General features: G+C 50.3%; 1 protein-coding gene across 7 annotated transcripts in view; it reads right to left on the minus strand.

Moving 5' to 3' along the window:
* The window catches only part of LOC144799973 (butyrophilin subfamily 2 member A1-like), a 683,081-nt gene that overhangs the window by 404,047 nt on the left and 258,052 nt on the right, over positions 1-20,982 (minus strand). For all 7 annotated transcript variants that reach the window (XM_078671629.1, XM_078671626.1, XM_078671625.1 and 4 more), the window contains one exon: positions 1,530-1,637. In XM_078671629.1, the coding sequence (XP_078527755.1) occupies positions 1,530-1,637 (108 nt within the window). The remainder of the gene's footprint in view (positions 1-1,529; positions 1,638-20,982) is intronic.

Here is a 20,982-nt window from a genome sequence, read left to right on the forward strand (position 1 = left end):
TTTGTACCCGGGAAATAGAGTAAACTTGAAACGAAGAACTGTATACATTCAAAAGATTCCACATAGAGCAAGTTCTCAGCAACATTTGAGAATGGTGGTTGACGAGAGAGTTAACACATAAATTTCAATTTAATTTGTAACAATTGTTTCCACTCGCGCTTGCACACTATTTTCCGATTTTAGTATGGATTATTTTTGTCATGATCAAATACATTAGGGGTATTGTAGTTGTTTAATTATTGTCCGGGGGCCAGGTGAGTAATACATTTACAAATGGGGGGGGCGGAGCAAGAGTGGTTTAAAAGTGAGGTAGAATGGAATGCTAGGTACATGGAAGATGGCAAATTGCCTGTGATACAGACCGAGCGGTCAGGAAATCATGGAATGAGCAGGTATGCGCTCAGTTAGGTGTGCAGATCACTGGGGATGGAGCTTTTTGTATAAAAAATGCAAGGATGTAAGAGTTTTTTGAAACATACAATACTTGTGAGGAGAGAAACATGGATTTGGGCACAGCGCATAAGAACAAAATAAAAGTGTGTTAGGGCCTCCATAAGAGCAATGTTAGAACGGGTAGTTTTATTAAAGGCGGGAGGAGACTGTGATTCAACCACTGTGAATAGGAGGGGGTTAGAGGGCATGTAGCCAGAGGGAACGTTTGAAAATCTAATATTAGAGGAAACATGGGATGATATGGCTAATTATATTGTATTCTTAACTGCTACGTCTATTTGGGGGAGGACAAATTAATATTTTTCCAGCTACGGGGATTAAGCACTAGGTTTTTGTGTTTTGTTTCATTGTCTAAATCAAAGTTAAATTAACTCTTTTATTAAATGTTTGAGCACTATATGTTATACTGTGCAAGATGAAAACTTAGATTTATGTTATTAGAGTGGGTAATGGCATAACTTTGTGTTTTCCAAATTGTCGATTTACACATTAACCCTGACGATGGGCTGAGAATAAGCCAGAAAAGCATTGGGTATAACAATAAATATATATATATATATATAACAATAAAGAAATGCTGTTCTGAACTACTTCCTGTGTTTGGATCGTATTCTTCAAGAGGTCCGAATGGGCACGTGTGAATATGCGAAGTTTCCAAAATACATAATGTTACATATGTGGAGATTAATTATGAGATGAAGAAAGTGATTTACTTATGGACTAAACAGGATTAAATCAGAATATGGTCAAACGGAGAATCATGGGTTGGATCTGTGATCCACTTCACACAGTGCATCTGGGAGTGAAGCGTTCATTCGAAGCTCCCCACGTGATTACTTCTAATTCCTACAATTTGTTTTTTTGTTTCACAAGTACAAGTAGGAGAATTGCTGCCAACAATCCTCAGTTTGTGATTTGCACCCAACCAACTACACGCCAATGAAGTTTGTATGCAGCAGCTCCAGTGCAAAACATGAGCGGGTTTAGATAAATGATATATCAGTTTGTCTCAGATCATCATACAAAGATACTACACATTGATCTACATTGCACAATTCAAACATTTAATTTCTGACCTGGACGGAGACAGTCATTGTTTTCCTTTCCCTCTTCAGGATTAATTAAATATTGGTTTTCCTCCCAAGTCATCTTAAATAAAACATCAGAATCTAACAGGGTGTCACCTGTAAATTAAAGATAGAGATCCATTATTTGTGCCATACATGAAATAGTATTTCTCTATGACTGTAGTTACATATTTCATTGGACCAGCATCACTTTTTTGCTTTGGTAAATGTGTGTTCTATAGTAGACATGAGAGACCCTCAACAAGACTTCTAGAAGACTTGGAGCACATTACTTATTCCCATCTTAGAACACGTTCTTTATTTCAATCTATCCTGAAAAGTATTTTTCTCTTCAGCAATGATGTACAGCTCAATAGTAATCCGCACTCGTGAAGTTCAACAAACGATATAAGAAAATTATCCCATCAAAGAAAGGCAAATCAGGCTGATGAAAGTGGAATTACATTGAACCTGTAGTATTTATTTCACAATGATATCATTACTTTTAATGGGAAATTTGGCTGGATCAGGCATGGCCTATTAATTACCACAGTTAATTAGAAATGGCAACCAATATATCTGTCTACAGTTCTTTTCAGTCTGAATAATTCAAAGTCTCTGGACATAAACATAGTCACATAATAGCATAGGCAATCATCTTTTTCACAAAAAGTATTGAAATAGAAACAATATTTTACAAACACCTGTTGTGAGCAGAAATATACCAGGTTCATGTGTTCCTTGTCCCTCTCTAGTATTATATGCTATGTGTTTATAAAATCATTTCAGTCCATAATCCACCTGGAGGTAGTCACAATATCAACAAGGAGTTAGCTGAAGTACACTTCCCTATTATTTTAGGCCTTGTAAAAAGGTAAATTCATCCAAAAACCACTTAATGTAGATAAATTCTGCTAATTTGAAGAGTCGATGTGTTTGGGCTGTAATGGATATTAGCCTCCTCAGAACAAATGACATACAAAAACACATACCAAGAAAACAAAACATAAAACAGTTCATATCACAAATATTTGCATATATGTGCATCTATTTACAGAAACGAAATTTTCCATGCACAACCGCATGAAAGGCACAGGAGCAGTATAAGTTATCTGAACTCCTGTGCAGCACAGTACAACAAACCAAATCTACACCCCCAGAGAAACATGCATGCTTGAAACGATGCCACCACATGTCAACGTGGACACTGTGCTGAAACAGCATTCCTATCAGACCAAAACGAAGGTAATCACACCTTGAAGAAGTGCTGAGCTGCATGTGGTAAAAAGACCTCGACCATGCAGCTTCATGATTGGGCTCACGGCTATAATCCCATTGGGGGAATGTGAAGCACCAAGTGGAGTGGAAAAGACCATATCGCATTTGTGCAAAACATGCAAGTATAGTCAAAGGTAAGTGCATGCAGAATCGTGTCCGGGTTCAGAAGTATAATATGCACTGGATCTAAGATAAAGGAGAAGACCCATGTACTGCCTGCTTATCGAGTACATTGAGTGAATAATCACCAGAAGGGGAAGACCAAACTCAGCGCACTGCCCATTGTCATAAACGAGCATGGGAGCAATCTAGTCACCAACAGACCCAGTATCTCACCATGAATGAACATGCCTTTCATACCAGTAAGTAAAAATAGCAAAGCAAATATGATGGGTTCGAAGGTTAATGGTAAGACATTATCAATGTTGATGAGTAACTTCTATGGGTGGGTACTATTTTGTAAAACTAAGAGGCGAGATCCCTACTGAACTATAGGTGCAAGGCAGACTAATGTCTTTGCAATGTAGAGACATCATTCAGCGTACTTGGGGCCCAAGCGAACACTGGTGCACGGAAGTCTGCAATCACTGTATCATGCTGGGGTATTCTGTGTCTATGAGGTGCGCGGAAGTTGATTATGAGCGCTGTGCATAAGGCATCATGCAAGCATAAATAAGCCTGGGGAATCTTCTACTAAAATGACGACCATCTTGGAACATTGTTGAATCACTATGTGGATTGCGAATCAATGTAATCTAAAAGATTGTGTTTAACAATATGATCCAATCTAGGCCAATTAAACAATTAAGGACATTACTGACAGATTAACACAGACCCTACCATCAGCATGACCCAGAGAAAAGCAAAAATAACCAAGACAGCAATGGAAAAATTATGGATTTGCCCTAAAGTGTTATAGTTTTTAAGATATACGCATACCAGTGATTTATATCCTTCCCAAGGTGAACAAAATCCTAATAATTCTCCTTATCTATGTGTGGTTCTTTGCTTGAACCTCTGGCACAATATACAGATATCTTCTAAAAATCCTTTGTATGTTCTACAGAGGCATATGTCATGAGATTCCATGGTCCTCATCAAAAAAATAGAGGGATGAAGCTTTGATATGGACAAGGAAATTCCTATTACCTTCGATAGAGAGGACCTCCACAACAATATCTTCCAAGAAGATGCTATAGCAGTGATCAAAGGCAGACTATTTCATTATGGCAGGGGTGCGGATGTCCTGCTGGTGCACTGAAGGCGGGCCAAAGGCAAGCCCATCTGTGAGCGTTCGACCGGAACCCCTGCCAGTCGCAACTCGTACCTACATCTAGACTACTCTCCAGATTTACTTCGAAGCTTAGCTCCTAAGATCTCTGAAATATGCTTGCATAAACTAACAGCTGACTCGGAGTTGCTCAACTGCCCTCAATTTTTTTTTAACCCCGAACTGAAGAGGCTGCCTGTTAGACTTGGCATCTTTTGGCGTGTTTCCCCTGAGTTTTTGCTTTCTGACCTACTGGTTTTGACTCTGTTTTTGCTGGCGTAACGTTTCTGCGCACTTTTCGCACTGCTGATCAGAGGTAAAGTGCGGGCGCTCTCTGGTTCAATTGTGTTATGGATTGGTGTTTCCACGATTGGATATTTGATTTACTTGTTAGTCCCTAGTAAAGTGCACTGAGTGTGCCAGGGCCTGTGAATCAAATTCTACTCGTGGGTCTGCTGCACTGATTGTGCCACCCACGTGAGTAGCTCTGAAAAAATACCTCAGACCTGCCATTGCAGAGTCTGTGCGCAGTTCGTAACTGCCTTGTCAACTTGGCCAGTGCACACACTTGCCAGTCCCAAACCTTCCCTTTTCTTACATGTCAGGCACCCCTAAGGTAGGCCCAAGGTAACCCTGTGGGTAGGGGGCAGTGTATGTGAAAGGTAGGACATGCCCGGGGAAGTGTGTGGCATGTCCTGATAGTGAATAACAGCCAATGTCGTTTTTCACTATTGCAAGGCTATCTGTTCTCATAGGTCAGAATGGGCAGTTTGATTATAACATCTTATAATCCTAAACTGACCCAGGGAACAAGGTAGAAATTCGAGTTTAGTATGCCTGAACTCAGAATGTTAAAATACCTATTATAGTGAAGGTGATTTTTACATTCTGTGTTTGAAAATACCACTTTTAGAAAGTAAGTATTTTCTTGCTCAGTCATCCCGTGGGCCACTTTTGGAATGTGGATTGCCTGTCTGGGTTTTGGATGACAGAAGGCTGGGGAGCAGGAGGGCTCCAGATAGTCTAGGTAGGGTCAGGAAAGGGTTGAATAGACCTGGGCTGCAATGGGGTAAGGGGAGGAGATTTCCTCGCACCTCAAAAGGCCTGGGCTGCCTCTTGACAATGCCGTCTCCACCTCCTGCCAGGAATTCACACCAGAGAAGGCAGAACTGGTTCTGGCTGGGCACAGACACCCACTGCCTAGAGGATCAAAGGATTTTTGGATACAAATACAGGGGCCCAGACCGCTAAACTTTAGAACTCATCTGGATCAAGAAGACTGCCAAGAAGAAGAGCCGGAGAAGCTATGCGGAGGAACTACCACTTTGCTGTGTGCTTTGCTGGGCTGACCTGCAATGGCTGCTTCTGTCTTGGGCAGTGAAAGGCCTGGACTGGACTTTCTGCAACCTATTTTGTGAGTCTCTCCAAGGGCTTGAAGTAGAGCTTGACCCCTGTTCACGAAGCCTCAGGAACAGCAAAGACTTCAAGTTCTTCTGCCCGCAACACTGGGGACTGTGTGTTTTGTGCTGTATCAGAGGAAAAGCAACTCACGCTGCCAACCCCGTGTCCTGAAGGCACTGCAGAGGACACCGCTGCTACGCCACACCGCAACCTTGGTCTCACCGACGACGCCTGTCGATGCCGCCACCGAGCCGCTACTTGCACCGCGACCTGTGGGCACCGCACTCCACACCGCCTCACTTCACGCCAAAGGCTTGGCACCGCAGAGAGCACCGCCGCAACGCGACCTTGGTCTCACCGACGACGCCTGGTGACGCCGCCACCGAGCCGCTGCTTGCACCGCGACCTGTGGGCACCGCAATCTGCACTGCCTTTCTTCACGAGGACGCCTTGGCCTCCCCGACGCCGCAGCTCCATGGCAAAATCGACGCCGCTGCTTGCACCGTGGTTCGAGGGCACCGCTCGTAAGTCACACGAGCACCGCCCTCATCCCGCACCGCAGCCTTGGCCCACCGACGCCGGCGCCATCGTCTTCCGCTCGTCAGCTGACGAAAGCGCTTCAGCAACGACGATGATGCTGCTTGCACCGTGACTTGCCAGCACCGTGATGAACACCGCCTTCATCTCGCACCACGACCCTGGTCTCACCGACGGCGCCATCCGATGCCGCCACCGAGCCGCTGCTCCACCACGACCTGGGGGCACTGCACGCCGCACAGCTGCACTTGGCACCGCAGCACCAGATGCCTGCCGACATCAGCGCTCCTGATTCCATCAGAGAGGAGCTCGACCTGCAACAAGAGTGACTTCGAGGGCCTCATCGCCCTGCATTTCTCACAGGTACTGTTTGCTGGTGTTCCCGACATGGTCGCTGGCCCGTGACACCGCAACCAGCCAGATCTGTTGGATTTGTTGTTCACGACGCCGTGGTAGCCCCGGACAGAGCTATCGACATCGAGGAACTTTGTTTGAAACTTATTTTGATAACTACGGACATTTTTTATATATAGTATTGTGGATTTTTGTCGTTTTTGGTCTTGTTTTAATAATATATAAAAATATTGGATATTTTTCTAAACTGCTGTGGTGTCCTTTTGTAGTGGGTACACTGTATTACTGTGGGTTATGTGCAAATGCTTTACACACTGCCTCTAAGATAAGCCTGACCGCTCGTGCCAAGCTAACAAGGGGGTGTGCAGGGGTTATTTTAGGAGTGTAACTCCCTTATCCTGACAAGAGTGGAGATTTTTGCCTGGCTTCGGTCCTTGCCCTAGCCTACCAGAAATCCAATTTCTAACATTGGTTGTCAGTGGTGAGGATAGGACTTGCTTTTGCACTTGACTTACAGTGATTGGTGTGCACTACTACCATATCGCAGACCATTACGTGCCACATACTAGTCCTTTTTATTTTTGGCCTATTTGTTTATCTTGCCAGTTTGAACTTGCTACTTCGTCATGCCGCAATCAAGAGCATCATCCGTTTCATTCCAGGAAATAGCCTCTGAGGAGGATAGGTTGGAATTCTACAATGTTAGGGAATTGAAAGCCATTTGCAAGAGTCTAAAAGTCCAAGTCAGAGGCCTCACTAGGAAGGATGAGCTACATAAGGCGCTGAGGGCCTGCGTAGCAGCCAGAGATGCAAGTGGGCAATCTGGCGATCTTAGTGGAGAGGCGGAGGTGTCTATTCCTAGGGTGGATGTGCTTTTGGGAGGGGGGGGACCCTTCCGCCAGGCAGCAGTAGCCTGTCCCCAGAGGAGCTGGCGGACAGGCGGGAAGCAAGGAAGTTCGAGTTGGAAAAACTCAGGCTAGAAATGGAGGAGAGGAAGATGATATCTTTTTTTAAGTATGTTTATTGATTTTCAACAAGAGAGAACATTCATATGCATGTCTAATAGCACATTCTGATCCATACAAAGATAAACAACCCCCTCCCCATCCCCCCTCCCTGACCCAAGGCTGGGATTGACATAGGACCAACTTGGTCTAAACGTACATTTGGCTGAATACCATTGTATATGTAAAAAGAAAACTGATATCACGCAGGCCCTGACATAGACATGTCGCAGAATTGAAAATGAACCATCATCATAAGCAGTATAACGTAGAAATGTTCCCACCATGGAGCATTTCTGAGGGCGATAAGTGAGCTCGAGCCGGAGGCCAGCCCATGCCTATACTTATACTATCACACTGAATATGGAGAGGTGAGCAAATATGCCGTTAGTGGGGCCCAGAAGTCCTTCGGACGCGAGGTCTCAAGAAGTTCCTCTTCATACGTTTGTAGCTGAGTCTTACAGTATAGCAGATCATGAAGCCATTTTTCCTTGGTCGGTACCGCCTTTGCCCCCCAACATTGTGCCACAGCTCTTTTTGAAAACAGGGTAGCTAGTGCAATGAGTCGTCTATTACAGGGCTTTAGACATGTGACATACCCTAATAAACATAGTTTGGGGGTGCATTGTACCGGTTCCTGAATAATATCTGTGAGTATCTTCGTCACTTCCTCCCAAAACGCAAACACACGGCCACATTGCCACGCCACATGCACAAAGTCCGCGTTCGCTCCTCCACATCTCACACAGTCAGCGTTCTCACGTAGACCATATTTGAAAAGCTGTATCGGGGTATAGTAGAGTTGGTGCAGGAACTTAAAGTGAATTATTCTCAAATTACACTTAGCCGTCAGGAGACCGGTAAGTGTACAGCATACCATCCACATATCAGGGGTGAAGGCGTCCCCCAGCACTGTCTGCCATTTTACAAAGGAGGGGTGCACCTGCTGCTCCTGCTCGCGCAGCGATGCTTTTTTAGAGTTTCGTGATTAGTCCCAACATCGCCTGCAAGGCCCGCAGAGTGGCAGGTTCAGCCGGGAAATCGGGATATGCAGCCCTGATCGCCTGTCCCACGTGCACATACGTGAAGCCCAACATGAAGCCCCCATCCCTCCCCTTCTGCACCTCTTGCAGAGTTTTGAAGCAACCTTTCTCATAAAGATCTCCTATCCGCGCAATTCCCATTTTGGCCAATTCACTAAGAGCTCGCTGCTCCTGCGCAGCTGATATACCCGGATGTGACGCCAGGGGCAATAACAGGGCATATAGATACGATAATTGCGCTCTGTCTGCCAGTTGTTGCCAAGCCCAAGCCGTACAGTGCACTGGGTTAATCTCAGTCCGGGGGCCACCTGACAGAGGCGCCGCCTGGACCGCCATGGGAAGCATCGCATCCACCTTTATAGCCACATGGGGCTGATATCGCTGTGGGTAGTGCCAATAATGAGCGAACTGAGCCTGGGCGCACAGGTAGTACAATCTAAAATCAGGAGCCTCGAAACCTCCCCGCTCAAACGGCTGCACCAGCAAGTCCCACTTACACCTCGCCTTCTTCCCGCCCCAGACGAATGTCGATAAAGTGGACTGTAGAGTTTTGAAGAATGCCAGATTCAATTTAATAGGGATGTTGATGAAAAAGTATAATAGTTTGGGGAGAAACGTCATTTTGACGACCGCCAGTCTATCTGCTAGCGAATGGGGTAGGTGGGTCCATCTTTCGGCTCTGTCAGTGATATTCGAGAGTGCCTGCCCATAGTTCTCCGAAATCACCACTTCCGGGTCCCTATGGATCCAGACCCCCAGGTATTTCATAGGGTCTGAGGTCCAAGTTAACGGAAACTCCAACGCAATCTCCCTCGTGTGTGCCATAAGAGGGAAAACGACCAACTTCGACCAGTTGATCCTCAGACCCGAGAAGCGCTTAAACTTGATATATTCCCTAAGTAGCTCAGTTAGGTACACCTCGGGGTCATGCACAGAGTAGCATGTCGTCTGCATATAGCGAAACGACCAGCGGTCTCTGACGGACCCGCAATGCAGCCGCACCATGCAATTGCCGAAGTTTACAGGCGAGAGGCTCAAGGGCAAGTGAAAATAATATAGGTGATAGCGAACATCCCTGACGGGTGCCACCCTTAATCGGTATCTGTGTCGATACCCACCCATTTACACGCACCCTGGCAACAGGGTCGTCATACAGCACCCTAATCCATTTTAGAAAAAAGGGAGGGAAACCCATCCGAAGCAGAGTCGTAAACATATAAGACCATTGTAGTGAATTGAAGGCCTTTGCTGCATCTAGAAGTACCCCGTTGGCCTGAAAGTCAGGGGAAAAATAGTGTAAGGTAGAAAAAATAGTACAAAGGTTGTGTGTAGTGGAGCGCACTGTAACAAATCCGGACTGATCGGGCAGAACCAGCATGGGAACTAATGGCTGCAACCTAGTTGCAATCATCTTTGCAAGAATTTTTGCATCAATATTTATAATCGAGAGTGGCCGATACGATTCACATTTGTTCGGGGGCTTATCAGGTTTCAATAGTGTCACCAACAATGCCTCCCGAAGAGATGGGGGGAGCTTCCCAGTATCGTAAGCCTCCGCAAAAACTTCTAGCAGACGTGGGGCCAGTTCAGACGCATACACCTTATGAAATTCGCTAGACTGTCCGTCCATTCCAGCTGCCTTGCAGGTCGGCAGTGACATGATAGCCATTTTCACGTCCTCCTCATCAAACGGCAACACCAAATACTCCCTGTGCGTATCGGAGCGCCAGCCCAAAGCCACATTATCCAGATACGTGCCAATATCCTCAGGAGAAATATCATGCTTGGTGGCATATAGCCGGGTCTAGAATTGCACAATTGTCTCGCTAATTTCGGGAGTGGAGTAGTGAGGCACATCGTCCTGGTCCAGCATTTCTGCAATAAGTTCCTGGGTTCTAGACGCAGCTAATTTTTGCACAAAAGATCTACTCGGGCGTTCTCCATCCCCATGATAACGCGCCGTCTTGCGGCGGGCTCATTGAAGCAGTTCTTTTTTTTTTTTGTAAAATTTTTTATTTTGCAAAACACAGAGATAAAACAGTAAACAAAAGTTACCGCATCGGGTGCATAGATGGTCCCATACAGTGGGAAAGCAATAATGCAAGACGAGGCAATAATGCAGTGCACGAGAAGCGAGTAGATGCCAGACTCCAACATCCGCAGAAAAGATGTAGTCTCGAATGTAACCCCAGTTGGGGAATACGTCTAGTCCAGCCGGTAGAGGTTCAGAGTCACAAAGCCATCAAACTAAGCCTCGTCCCAGCGGCACATATGCCCCAATAGCGGAACACAAACTTAACTTCCCCCACCCCAACCCCCCCCCCTCCCGTGACGGCGCCTCATCCATTCCTCACTCATCCATCACACACACTTAGAACTGAAACAGATGTAGGGTCCTCAGCGATGCCGGGCAAACTGCCGAGGGTAAACCAGTAGAGAGAAAGGACACCAGGGGGCCCCATGTGTGCTTAAAGTTTTTGTAGTTGCCTAGGAAGATGTCCGCCATTCTCTCAAGACTCAGAAGCCTCCACAGCCTAGCGTGCCAAAGTGAGATCGCCGGTGCCTCTTTCCGCTTCCATGCGGCCGCCAGCGTGAGCTTGGCAGCGCCGAGGCAGAGCCATAGAATCTTCTTGTCCGCGCGCGTCTGGTGCTCAAGGCCAGGATCCCGCAGGCCCAGGACCACGGATGCCAAAGAGTTATCAATGGGATACTGCAAAATATCTTTAATATGGGATAGAATCTCGTCCCAGAAGGGTTTGATGACCGGGCAATCCCACCAGATGTGGCGGAAGTCCCCCAGCAGGCCACAGCCCCTCCAACATCTATCCGAAACTACCGGGTAAATACGGTGAAGTCGGGCGGGGACCATGTACCATTGTGTGAGAGTCTTCAAATGAGCCTCCCTCAGTAGAATTGAGTGGTTAAATTGCGTCATGTCCCTCCACAACGCCGACCATTCTCCATCGGCGATGTCCCTCCCCACCATCTCCTCCCACTGTTCCATGTAGCGCGGTCTAGGAGAAAGGGCAGAACGAAGCAACAGTTGGTATAGAAAGGAGATGGCCCCCTTCATGGCAGATGTTTTCAGCAGAAAGGCCTCAAATTCGGAGAGAGGCCTCGTGGCAGCCTCCCGAACTCCTGGTGACGTGGCCCAGTGGAGCAGTTGCATATGCCTGTATTTTTCAGTTGGCTGCACATGGTAGTCCCGCATGCAATTCTCAAAAGTCAGGGGATCAGAGCCATGGAACAGATGGAGCAATGCGCGGCATCCTCCCTCCCTCCAAGTATCAAAGGGACCCTCGGCGAGTGCCGGCTGGAACGCCGGATTGAAATGCAATGGAGTGAATGGAGACGGGAAGGTCGTCCATCGCTCATCCCCCGCCAGGGTGTCCCACACTTTCAGTGTAGTCCCTGTGGGCGTACTAATGTACGCGTTCAACGGTCGATCACGCTTGGGCTTCCAGGCCAAATCCCATATGGACCGGCCAGTCACGCTCCGGTCCATATGCAACCAATGTTTGTCGGAAAATTGCTGTGACCATTCCACCATGACTCTTAGTTGAGCAGCTTTATAATAGAGGTGTAGGTCCGGGAGGCCGACCCCTCCGTCAGCCCGCAACCGTCGCAAGAGTGCAAACGAAAGCCGCGCCCGACCTCCCTGCCAGACAAATTTTAAGATCAATGTTCTGAGCTGTCCAAAAAATGAAGTGCTCAGTGGAATCGGTAGGGCCTGAAAGAGATACAAGTATTTAGGGAGAAGGACCATTTTAATGGCATGCACCCTACCCAACCATGACAGGAATCTGGGCTTCCACTTCTCCAGTTCGGCCCGCGTCTTAGCCACCAAGGGCGGGAAGTTGGCTGCAAATAAGCCACCCACCGTGGGAGTGAGGTGGACTCCTAAGTAAAGTATCGAGCCCGAAGCCCAGGGTAGCGGCGTCGAAGTGCCTACCCGAGCAACGTCGGCTTGTGATAAGGTTAAATTCAGGACATAAGACTTGCCGTAGTTTACCTTGAAGCCAGCCACTCCCTCGAATTCCAGCAAAAGATCCCGCACGCATGGGAGAGAGTTAGCGGGGTCAGCCACTGATAGCAGAACATCATCCGCAAAGAGAGAGATTTTGTGCTGCTCCCCTGTGAATGGAATGCCCTTCACCCCCTCATGCTCCCGGACCGCCATCGCCAAGGGTTCAATGCTAAGCGCAAACAATAAGGGAGAGAGGGGGCATCCTTGTCTGGTACCTCGCGAGTGCTGGAAGAGGGCCGATAGATGGCCGTTCACCGCCACCCTCGAGCGCGGGCTACAGAAATTAGCCCTCACCATGGTGATGAACCGGTCGGAGAACCCAAACGCCTGCAACGTGTGAAATAGAAAGCTCCAGTCCACGCGGTCGAAGGCCTTCTCCGCATCTAGGCCTACCAATACCGCCGGAATGTGGAACCTGTTCGCCTTCTCAATGAGATGAATCACCCTGCGCGTATTGTCGTGCGTTTGGCGGCCTTTGATAAAACCGGATTGATCCGGATGAACAATCGCCGGTAACAAGTCCTGGAGGCGGCTCGCTAGTATCGCCGAATACAGCTTCGCGTCAATATTAAGCAAGGCTATGGGGCGGAAGGAGGGACAGAGCTCAGGATCCTTCCCCGGCTTCGGCAGGACCGTAATCACCGCTTCCGCCAGAGTCCCGGTATTCACTCCGGACGTAGCCATGTCATTAAAGAGGGCAACTAGAAAGTCGCACACCTCAGTTGCGTAGGTTTTATAGAAGACAGCAGTGTACCCATCCGGGCCGGGGGCTTTATGTAATTTCAAGTTTTTAATGGCGGAGAGGACTTCCTCCCTCGAGATCGGAGCCTCTAACAGATCGTTCCACGCCTTGGAGACCTGTGGGAGCGGTAAGCGCTGCAGGAACTCCCGCTGCGCCGTCGCATCCAACTCCTCGCCCGTATACAAATCGGCATAAAAGCGGCCAAATATGTCCGCCTTCGCCCCGTCTCGATGATGGAGAACTCCTGCGGGGTCTCTGATCCCTCCTATGTATTCACGTTCCCTCTTGTCCCGCAATTGCCGGGCCAAGTGTCTGCCAATCTTATTGCCACTAGAGTATGAATGTCGCCCCAATCGCAAGAGAGTAAGCTCGGCTCTATTTGCATAGTGTGCCTTCAATTTGCCCCTAACCGCCGTAAGCGGACGCAGGGTCACCCTCGAGGGATTGAGCTTATGAGCCCTCTCGAGTTCAAGCACCTCGGCTTCCAGTGCGTCCCGCTCCTTTCTACGCAGGGCGTTAAGTTGCGAGTTGAGGCCCAAGCACGTCCCTCTGATCGTCGCCTTAAAGGCGTCCCATGTAGTCGTCAGAGAAGTATCCGACGGTGGATTGCACTCGAAAAATTCACGGATGGCCAGGCGTAAGGCTTGATTGGAAACCTCATCCCTGACCACTGACGCCGGGAAGTACCACTTCCGGCTCGCGGTGTCGGGTGGCGCCCAACGGAGAGTGAGCACCAAGAGACTGTGGTCCGATACCGAAATCGGAAGAATGGCGGCATCTAAAATGTTCCCTCTGAGGGACTGGCTAAGAAAAATGTGATCCAAGCGAGAGTAGGAGTGGTGCACATGTGAAAAGAATGTGTAGTCTTTCATGGCAGGGTGGAAAATTCGCCATCCGTCTACTAGACCCAACTCCCCCACCCCTTGCTGCGTGGAATCCGAAAAGACCCCTGTGTCCGCCCTGCGCCCCCCCGAGCTGTCCAAGTCCCTGTCCCACACCAAGTTAAAATCTCCCAACAGGAGCAAGAGCCCCTCCGCAAAGTCCCCAATCTTCTCCAGCAATTCTTGCAAATACTTGTTCTGACCCGCATTGGGCAAATATACTACCACAAACGTACACAACCTGCCCTGAATGTGCCCCTTAACCATCAGCCATCGACCCTCCTTGTCATGTCGGACCTCCACCGGCTGAAAATGCAACGTAGCCCTGAACAGAAGCGCCACCCCCCGATGCTTCGTAACAGCAGAGGACCTGTAAACAATGGGGTATGCCCTATGGCGAAGCCTCGCCTCATCCTTTCGTGCCAAGTGGGTTTCTTGCAATCCAACCACATCAAGTTGATGATCCATCACATACTTCAGTACTCTCTGCCGCTTCTGTGGCGAATTCAAGCCCTTAACATTCCACGTCCCTACACTAAGTGGCATAGCGGAAAGAAAACCCAAAAATCGCTCTCAGCATGCCAAGTGCCACCCACCCCGCATTCAGCCCCGCCATCAGGCAGCAGACAACCAGTAGCTTCCAAAACGTACGTGGCACTAAGGTGCCAGCAGTAAAGTACGTACTCAGCAGCAGACACACAACAAACATCCCCTTCGGCCCTCCGTCACGGGTCCCTCCCCACCGTCCCCAACAACCCCCATCCCCACCCCACCCCAGTAGATAAGCAATCCAAGCATAGCACAAGTCACAGCGCCCCCCCAACCCCGAGCCCCCAAACTCCCCAACACCCAACCCTACCCGTAGAGAAAGAAACAACAAACAAAAGAAGTGGAAATCATAAAGGATAAAGAGAATACTCATCAGGTCCAGTAGTCCAAAGTTCGTGAGGGGCCTTCCTAACTGGAAGTGGAGCAGGGGTGCCAGTTGGTCAACCCCCGCGGCCATGGTCTGAGGTGTCTTCCCAAAAAGTACATCCATACCCAGACCAAGGCAACGAAGCCCCCCCAGCGCCGATCCTGGTCAGAGCAAATCCGTGGTGGTCATGCCGCTCCAGAGCTTTCTTGCGTATCCGCCAGAGTGGCTGAGGCCACCGAAGCCACTGCTTCGGCCCTTTCCTGCAAACCAGAGGCACGATCCGGCCGCCGCCGGTCTGGGGAAGCCCCAACCCTATGCCATGAGGACGAGCGGTGGCGTCTCCTAGATGGCGAAGCATTCGCCTCCTGTGAAGAAGGGACATCCTGTAGACCCAAGAGGTCCTTTGCTGCTTGAAGAGAATTAATCTGTGCCAACCGATTCTGCCATCGGAAGATGATCCTGAAGGGGTGGCCCCATGAGTAGGAGATGTTACGTTCTCTCAAGAAGGTAGTCACCGGGCGAAACTCCCTTCTCTTCCGCAGCGTGGAGGCTGCCAAGTCCTGGAACAGCTGAGGGGCATGGCCCCTGAATTGCAGTGACGTGATGGCCCTGGCTTTGCGAAGAATGCGTTCTTTGATTTGGAAATCATGAACACAGACGAGGATGTCAGGAGGGGGACCCCTTCCTCGCCTAGGCAGACCCACTCTGTGTACTCTATCCATCTCGATTTCCCTCACCTCCTCCTCGTCCAAGATCTGTAAAAACAAGTCTCGGACGTAACCACGCAGGTCTCCCGCCTCACCATCCCACGGCACCGCCCGAATGCGGATGTTGTTCCTCCTGGAACGGTTTTCCAGGTCCTCCGTGTGCAACTGTAGGTCCAGATTCTGTTCGGTGAGGCGGATGATATCTTGTTGCAGCAAGTGCACATCGTTAGCCATGCTCAAATCATGGTCTTCCAGGGTCGCCACTCTCTCGCCAATGCCGTCCACGTCTCTGCGCACTTCCCTCAGGTCAGAGGCCAACTGAGCCTTGAGCTCAGAAATATCCTCCTTAATGGATGCAAATAGTTCAGACATGAAGGCCTTAGTAGCAGGCGCCTCGTCATCCGACACCTTCTGCGAGCCACTGGCCCCCGGGGACGCCGGCTGCTGAGAGGACTTGGAAGCTCCATCCTTACCCTGTCGACCCCCCTTGCGTGACACGGTGGACATCTTGGCTGGTGACACGCAGACCGGGGGAACAGACCCCCCCAGTCAGACAGGAAACAGGCGCTATGGGAGCTCGTGGAGCCCGAGGATCGCAACGCTTCTTACCAGGCAGCTCAAATGGAACCCCCTCACTATCCAGGGATCACCGGAAGGCAGATCTGAAGCAGGCGAGCCATATGCTGGGGGTCAGGGGTCCCTACCACCAACCAGGTGCGAGCAGGAGGCAGGGCTCTTCAGGGCAAGGCAGTCACAGTCCACTCCAAGGGTAGCGCTGTCCACGCCGTGGCCTCCGGGAAGTAACTGAACTGGAACTGCGTCAGATGCAGATGAGATGCGGACCCAGGGGGCAAGGGTGCAGCAGTCCGGCCCCAGCAATCCGGTCCCCTAACGGGGTCTGTGATCCAAACGGGTCTGCACTGCTCACTCGAGGCCGTGGATCACGACGCAGGTCGCCCTGGCACCACGTGGCAACTGCAATCGTCCAGCCAGCCCCCGCCTATAAGCCAAAGCAGTGTCGCATCAGTTGTAGAGAGCTCCAGGTCCCGCTGCCCCAGGTATCACGGCCGCTCACGCCCCCTCCTGGAGAGGCACTCACCCTGCCGACAGCCCTCGCTCGGGTCGGCACCGCAGCCGGGCCCTTACTTCGACCCTGCACCGCCTGTTCACATCAGCACTGGGCCCCGCGTGATACCACGCTCCTCCAGTGGCCCCGGTCTGCGCAGCCCGCCGGTAGTCTGCCGGTTCTGGACGCTCCGTGGCGTGCTCACCGCACCTCTACTGTCCGGCCGCCGGAGTCACCTCCACCTTCTTGCTGTCCCCGCCGTCCTCCGCAACAGGGCTCTGAAGCCCAGGCTCGTGTCCCTGCCGGCAGGACCCCTGCCCCCACCTCCGGCAGGCGCTGAATAAACACAGGCGGCACTTCCCCAAGTGCCGCGAGCGCAGCAAGTCACCACGTCGGCTCCCCGACTACGCGAGGCCGGTGCTTCACAGGCCCCAGAGGCGAGGTATCCCTGCGGACGTTCAAGGGTCACTCCGCTCCTCAGACGGCACCGCTGCACTCCGCTGCGTTGGGGGCCCTTCCGCCACCCCTCTGGACCCGGGCAGCTACACCAGGACCGCGCTGTTAGTAGCTTTTTCGGATCGGCGCCGGAGAGACCTGAAGAAGCGTCCTACTCCGACGCCATCTTCTTGAAGCAGTTCTTGATCCACCGTTTCGTCATGTTCAGTGACGAGTGCCCGTATGTCTGCCAATCTGGTCGGAGAAGGGTTGACTTCCTATTCCCGCTCGAGTGCTGAGATATCGGAGGCCAGTTTTTTAATTCGACGCTGGATACCTCGTATTACCTTAAAGGCTTCCCAGAGCATCCCCGCACTCTCCACAGTACCCTCATTTTCACGGAAATAGTTGGCAATCACCTCCGTAACCATCTGTTGAAAGACCGGGTCAGCTAACAGATCCAGCGTAACCGGAGAGTGGTCCAATAATGTTCGCGCCGCGTGCTACACCCCGTCACCCACGAGCAGGCCGTTTCTGAAAGTAACCAGAAGTCTAAGCGGGACCAGGACCCGTGGGCAGTAGATATAAACGTGCTCTCTATGCTGTCAGGGTGGCGACTCCTCCATAGATCACAGAGATTCCCGACATCGCAGATCCCCTGTAACGCCTCAGCAGCCTGCTTAGGGCGCATCTCACCGCAACTAGTTCTATCTAATCTTGAATCCAGAAACACATTGAAGTCGCCGCCCCAAATGATCATCGCCCGAGGAAACGCAGAGATCCTACGCCATACATCTGAGTAAAATGAAGGGTCATCCGTATTTGGGCCGTACACATTCACCAGCAGGACACTCATGCCACCCAGACAGCCATGAAGGAGCGCCACTCTTCCATGCTCATCCGTCTCCTCCCGGATCACTGTGAAGGGAATCCCTTTTTTGACCAACACCAAAACTCCCCTAGAGTACGAAGAGTAGGAGGACGCAACCCGGCCACCAGCCCAGCGTGCTCCCAGTCCTCTGGCCGAATCCACAGTGAGGTGTGACTCCTGCAGCATTGCCACCTGCACACCCATATGATCTAAGTAGTCGACAACAGACCTAATCTTTTTTGTAGGGGAGTTCAGCCCTCGCACGTTCCAGGTGAGAAAACAAACAGAGTTATTCACTTTCACCAGTATTCAATACGGTAGCCAGTTGCCCCACTGCGACATCCCATCGTCCAGACCAAATGTTTATAATCAAACCATTGCAAGAAAATAGCCAAATAACAGATTGCATGGTACGTTGTCTTCTCAGTTTTCCCAACCCTGTATCAGTACCCCCCAGCCACCCGTGTCCCCATCCCCCCACCCACTTCAGTACCCCCAACTCGCCAAAGCCATCCCATCTTTGAACATCCCCACCACAACTCAACACAAAAACAAACATGTATATATGGGGGACACCCATCGGGGGGCGTTGAGAGCTTCTGTCCTCCTAATTGATAGGAGGTGGCGATGCATCGATATTTGCGTCTTTATTCTAGTCTAGTTCAATAATGCCTGCAGCCCCATGGGGCGGCCATAGATGACATGGTAGAGGTGTATCGTCTGCAGTGTAAGACATTGCCTCTCTGTAATCCCGTAAATAGTGGACCACCAGTCAACGAAACCCCTACCCACCCTGTGCATATATACCAATATTAGCTATAACTCTGTATGGGCAATAACATCCATTTCAATCCTCAGCATCAGATGTCGCCTGAGAGTCTCGCCGCCTCTTCTTCAACTTCTTTGCGTGATCCATGGCTGCTTTAGGGGTAGTGAAGATTCTTGTAGCGTTGTCTGATCCTATCCGCAGGCGAGCCGGGTATAGCATCGCGTACGGGACCCCCTCCGCTTGTAGAAACTTCTTTACGGCCACAAACTCCCTGAGAGCCGCCTGCACAGCCACAGTGAAGTCTGGGAAGAAAGCCAGTTTGTTCCCTTGATGCTCAATAGTACCCTTCTCCCAAGCCATGCGAAGGATGGCATCGCGATCCCTATAATTGAGCACCCTTGCAATCACTGGGCGTGGTGGTGCACCCGGGACCAGTTTTGGAGCCAGAGGGCGGTGCGCGCGTTCAATGACAAACATAGGTGACAGATGGGTGGTCCCAAACATTTCAGTTATCAGCCGCTCACTGAAGGTCTCCATGTTTCCCACATTTGTGGACTCAGGAAGTCCAATGATGCGTACATTGTTCCGCCGGGAGCGGGCCTCCAAATCCTCATTCTTCGCTTGAATGAGGGAGAGGACCTTTTTCATATTCAGGGTCTTCCCCGTCACGTCACTTAAACCATCCTCAGCGGTGGACACCCGTTGTTCCATCTCTCTAATGCGGGCATTTTGTTTTTCAAGCTCGGAGGACATGTGGTCAAGACGGTGATTAACTGCAGTCATCGCACCCTCTATGGACTGGAGGCTTCGTGGAATGGCAAGGAGCGTGGTTTCCAATGTAGATTGTTCCGTTACAGGAGCATCAGCCTCCGAGTCCGCCTTTTGGGAGGGTTTTGGTGTTTTATGCGCCTCAAACGTGAGACACGTTTGCGATTTCTCAGTTCTACTCATTATGTCTCCCCCTAGAATGTCCCCACACTGGGGGAGACCGCACCACAGTATGAGGCAGGAGGGACCCCCAAGTCAACGCAGGGCCGGGCACAATAGCTAAGGCCCCGCACTCCGCACGGGGAACATCCTTTACAACGCAACTATTACAACGAAGTACCTTTACGACGCAACCATTACAACGCAACTTTTACAACGAATTGCGCTGGGGGGCGCTCTAGGATAGGGAATAGTTTCCAACACCATCCCTACTATCCACGGGGACTGGAGTTGGAATAGTAAATTAAACTATTCACTATCCAGCGCCCCCCAACGCAAGTCGTTGTAACGACTTGCGTTGTAAAACTTGCGTCGTAATAGCATGCGTTGTAACGTCATACATCCCTCCGCACAGCAGACAGAAGCACGCACAGTCTTTTCAGGAGAGACAACCAAGTTGCACTGTATGTGGCAAGTGGGACCAGGGGTGAATGTGATTAGGTCCAGTAGCTAAGCCCCAAGGCAGAAAATCCGCAGAGCACCCCAATGTAGTAATCAGGACCAGAGCGCCACGAGTTTCGATCCCCCACCTGGCCCAGAGCATCATGCACTTAGGTTCTATTTGCAGCGGCCAGAGTTATTGTACAGAGGTAGGAGAGGCAAATGTCGGCCCACTACGCTGTGAGACAGCTGCACTCTGCAGTCCATAAATCCACCAGCGCCGATTATGGTCAGTTAGCAATGCGGCGATACAAAATGGCGGCGGTCGCAGGCCCCAGTGATCACAGGGCCAGGCAGTCAGGCAAGTTACACTTCACGTGGTGAGTGCGACCAGGGGCCAGTGCTAGGGGGTCAGGTAGCCAAGCCCCGATGCAGGGATTCAGCAGAGTGCTTAAACAGATTAATCAGGACCAGAATGTCATGAGCCTCGGTCCCCCACCTAGCCCAGAGTCACAGTGCCCTGAATGTCTATATATCCAAGGCCAAAATTACTGCACAGGGGTAGGAAAGGCAAATGTCAGCCCACTATGTCATGAGACGGGTACGCTCAGCAGTCTACAAATCCACCAGCGCCAATGCAGGGTAACTATCAATGCGGCGTCATGAAATGGCGGCGGTCATAAGCTCCAGTGATCATAAGGTCTAAGCAGCTCTCCCAGCGCAGTCCAAAGCAGAGCACCTCTCGCTACAGCACTTCCAGCGGTCGCTATTTGTAGGGCACGCTCACAGCAGC

Source organism: Lissotriton helveticus, chromosome 12 (assembly GCF_964261635.1).
Source record: "Lissotriton helveticus chromosome 12, aLisHel1.1, whole genome shotgun sequence".
Taxonomy (NCBI): domain Eukaryota; kingdom Metazoa; phylum Chordata; class Amphibia; order Caudata; family Salamandridae; genus Lissotriton; species Lissotriton helveticus.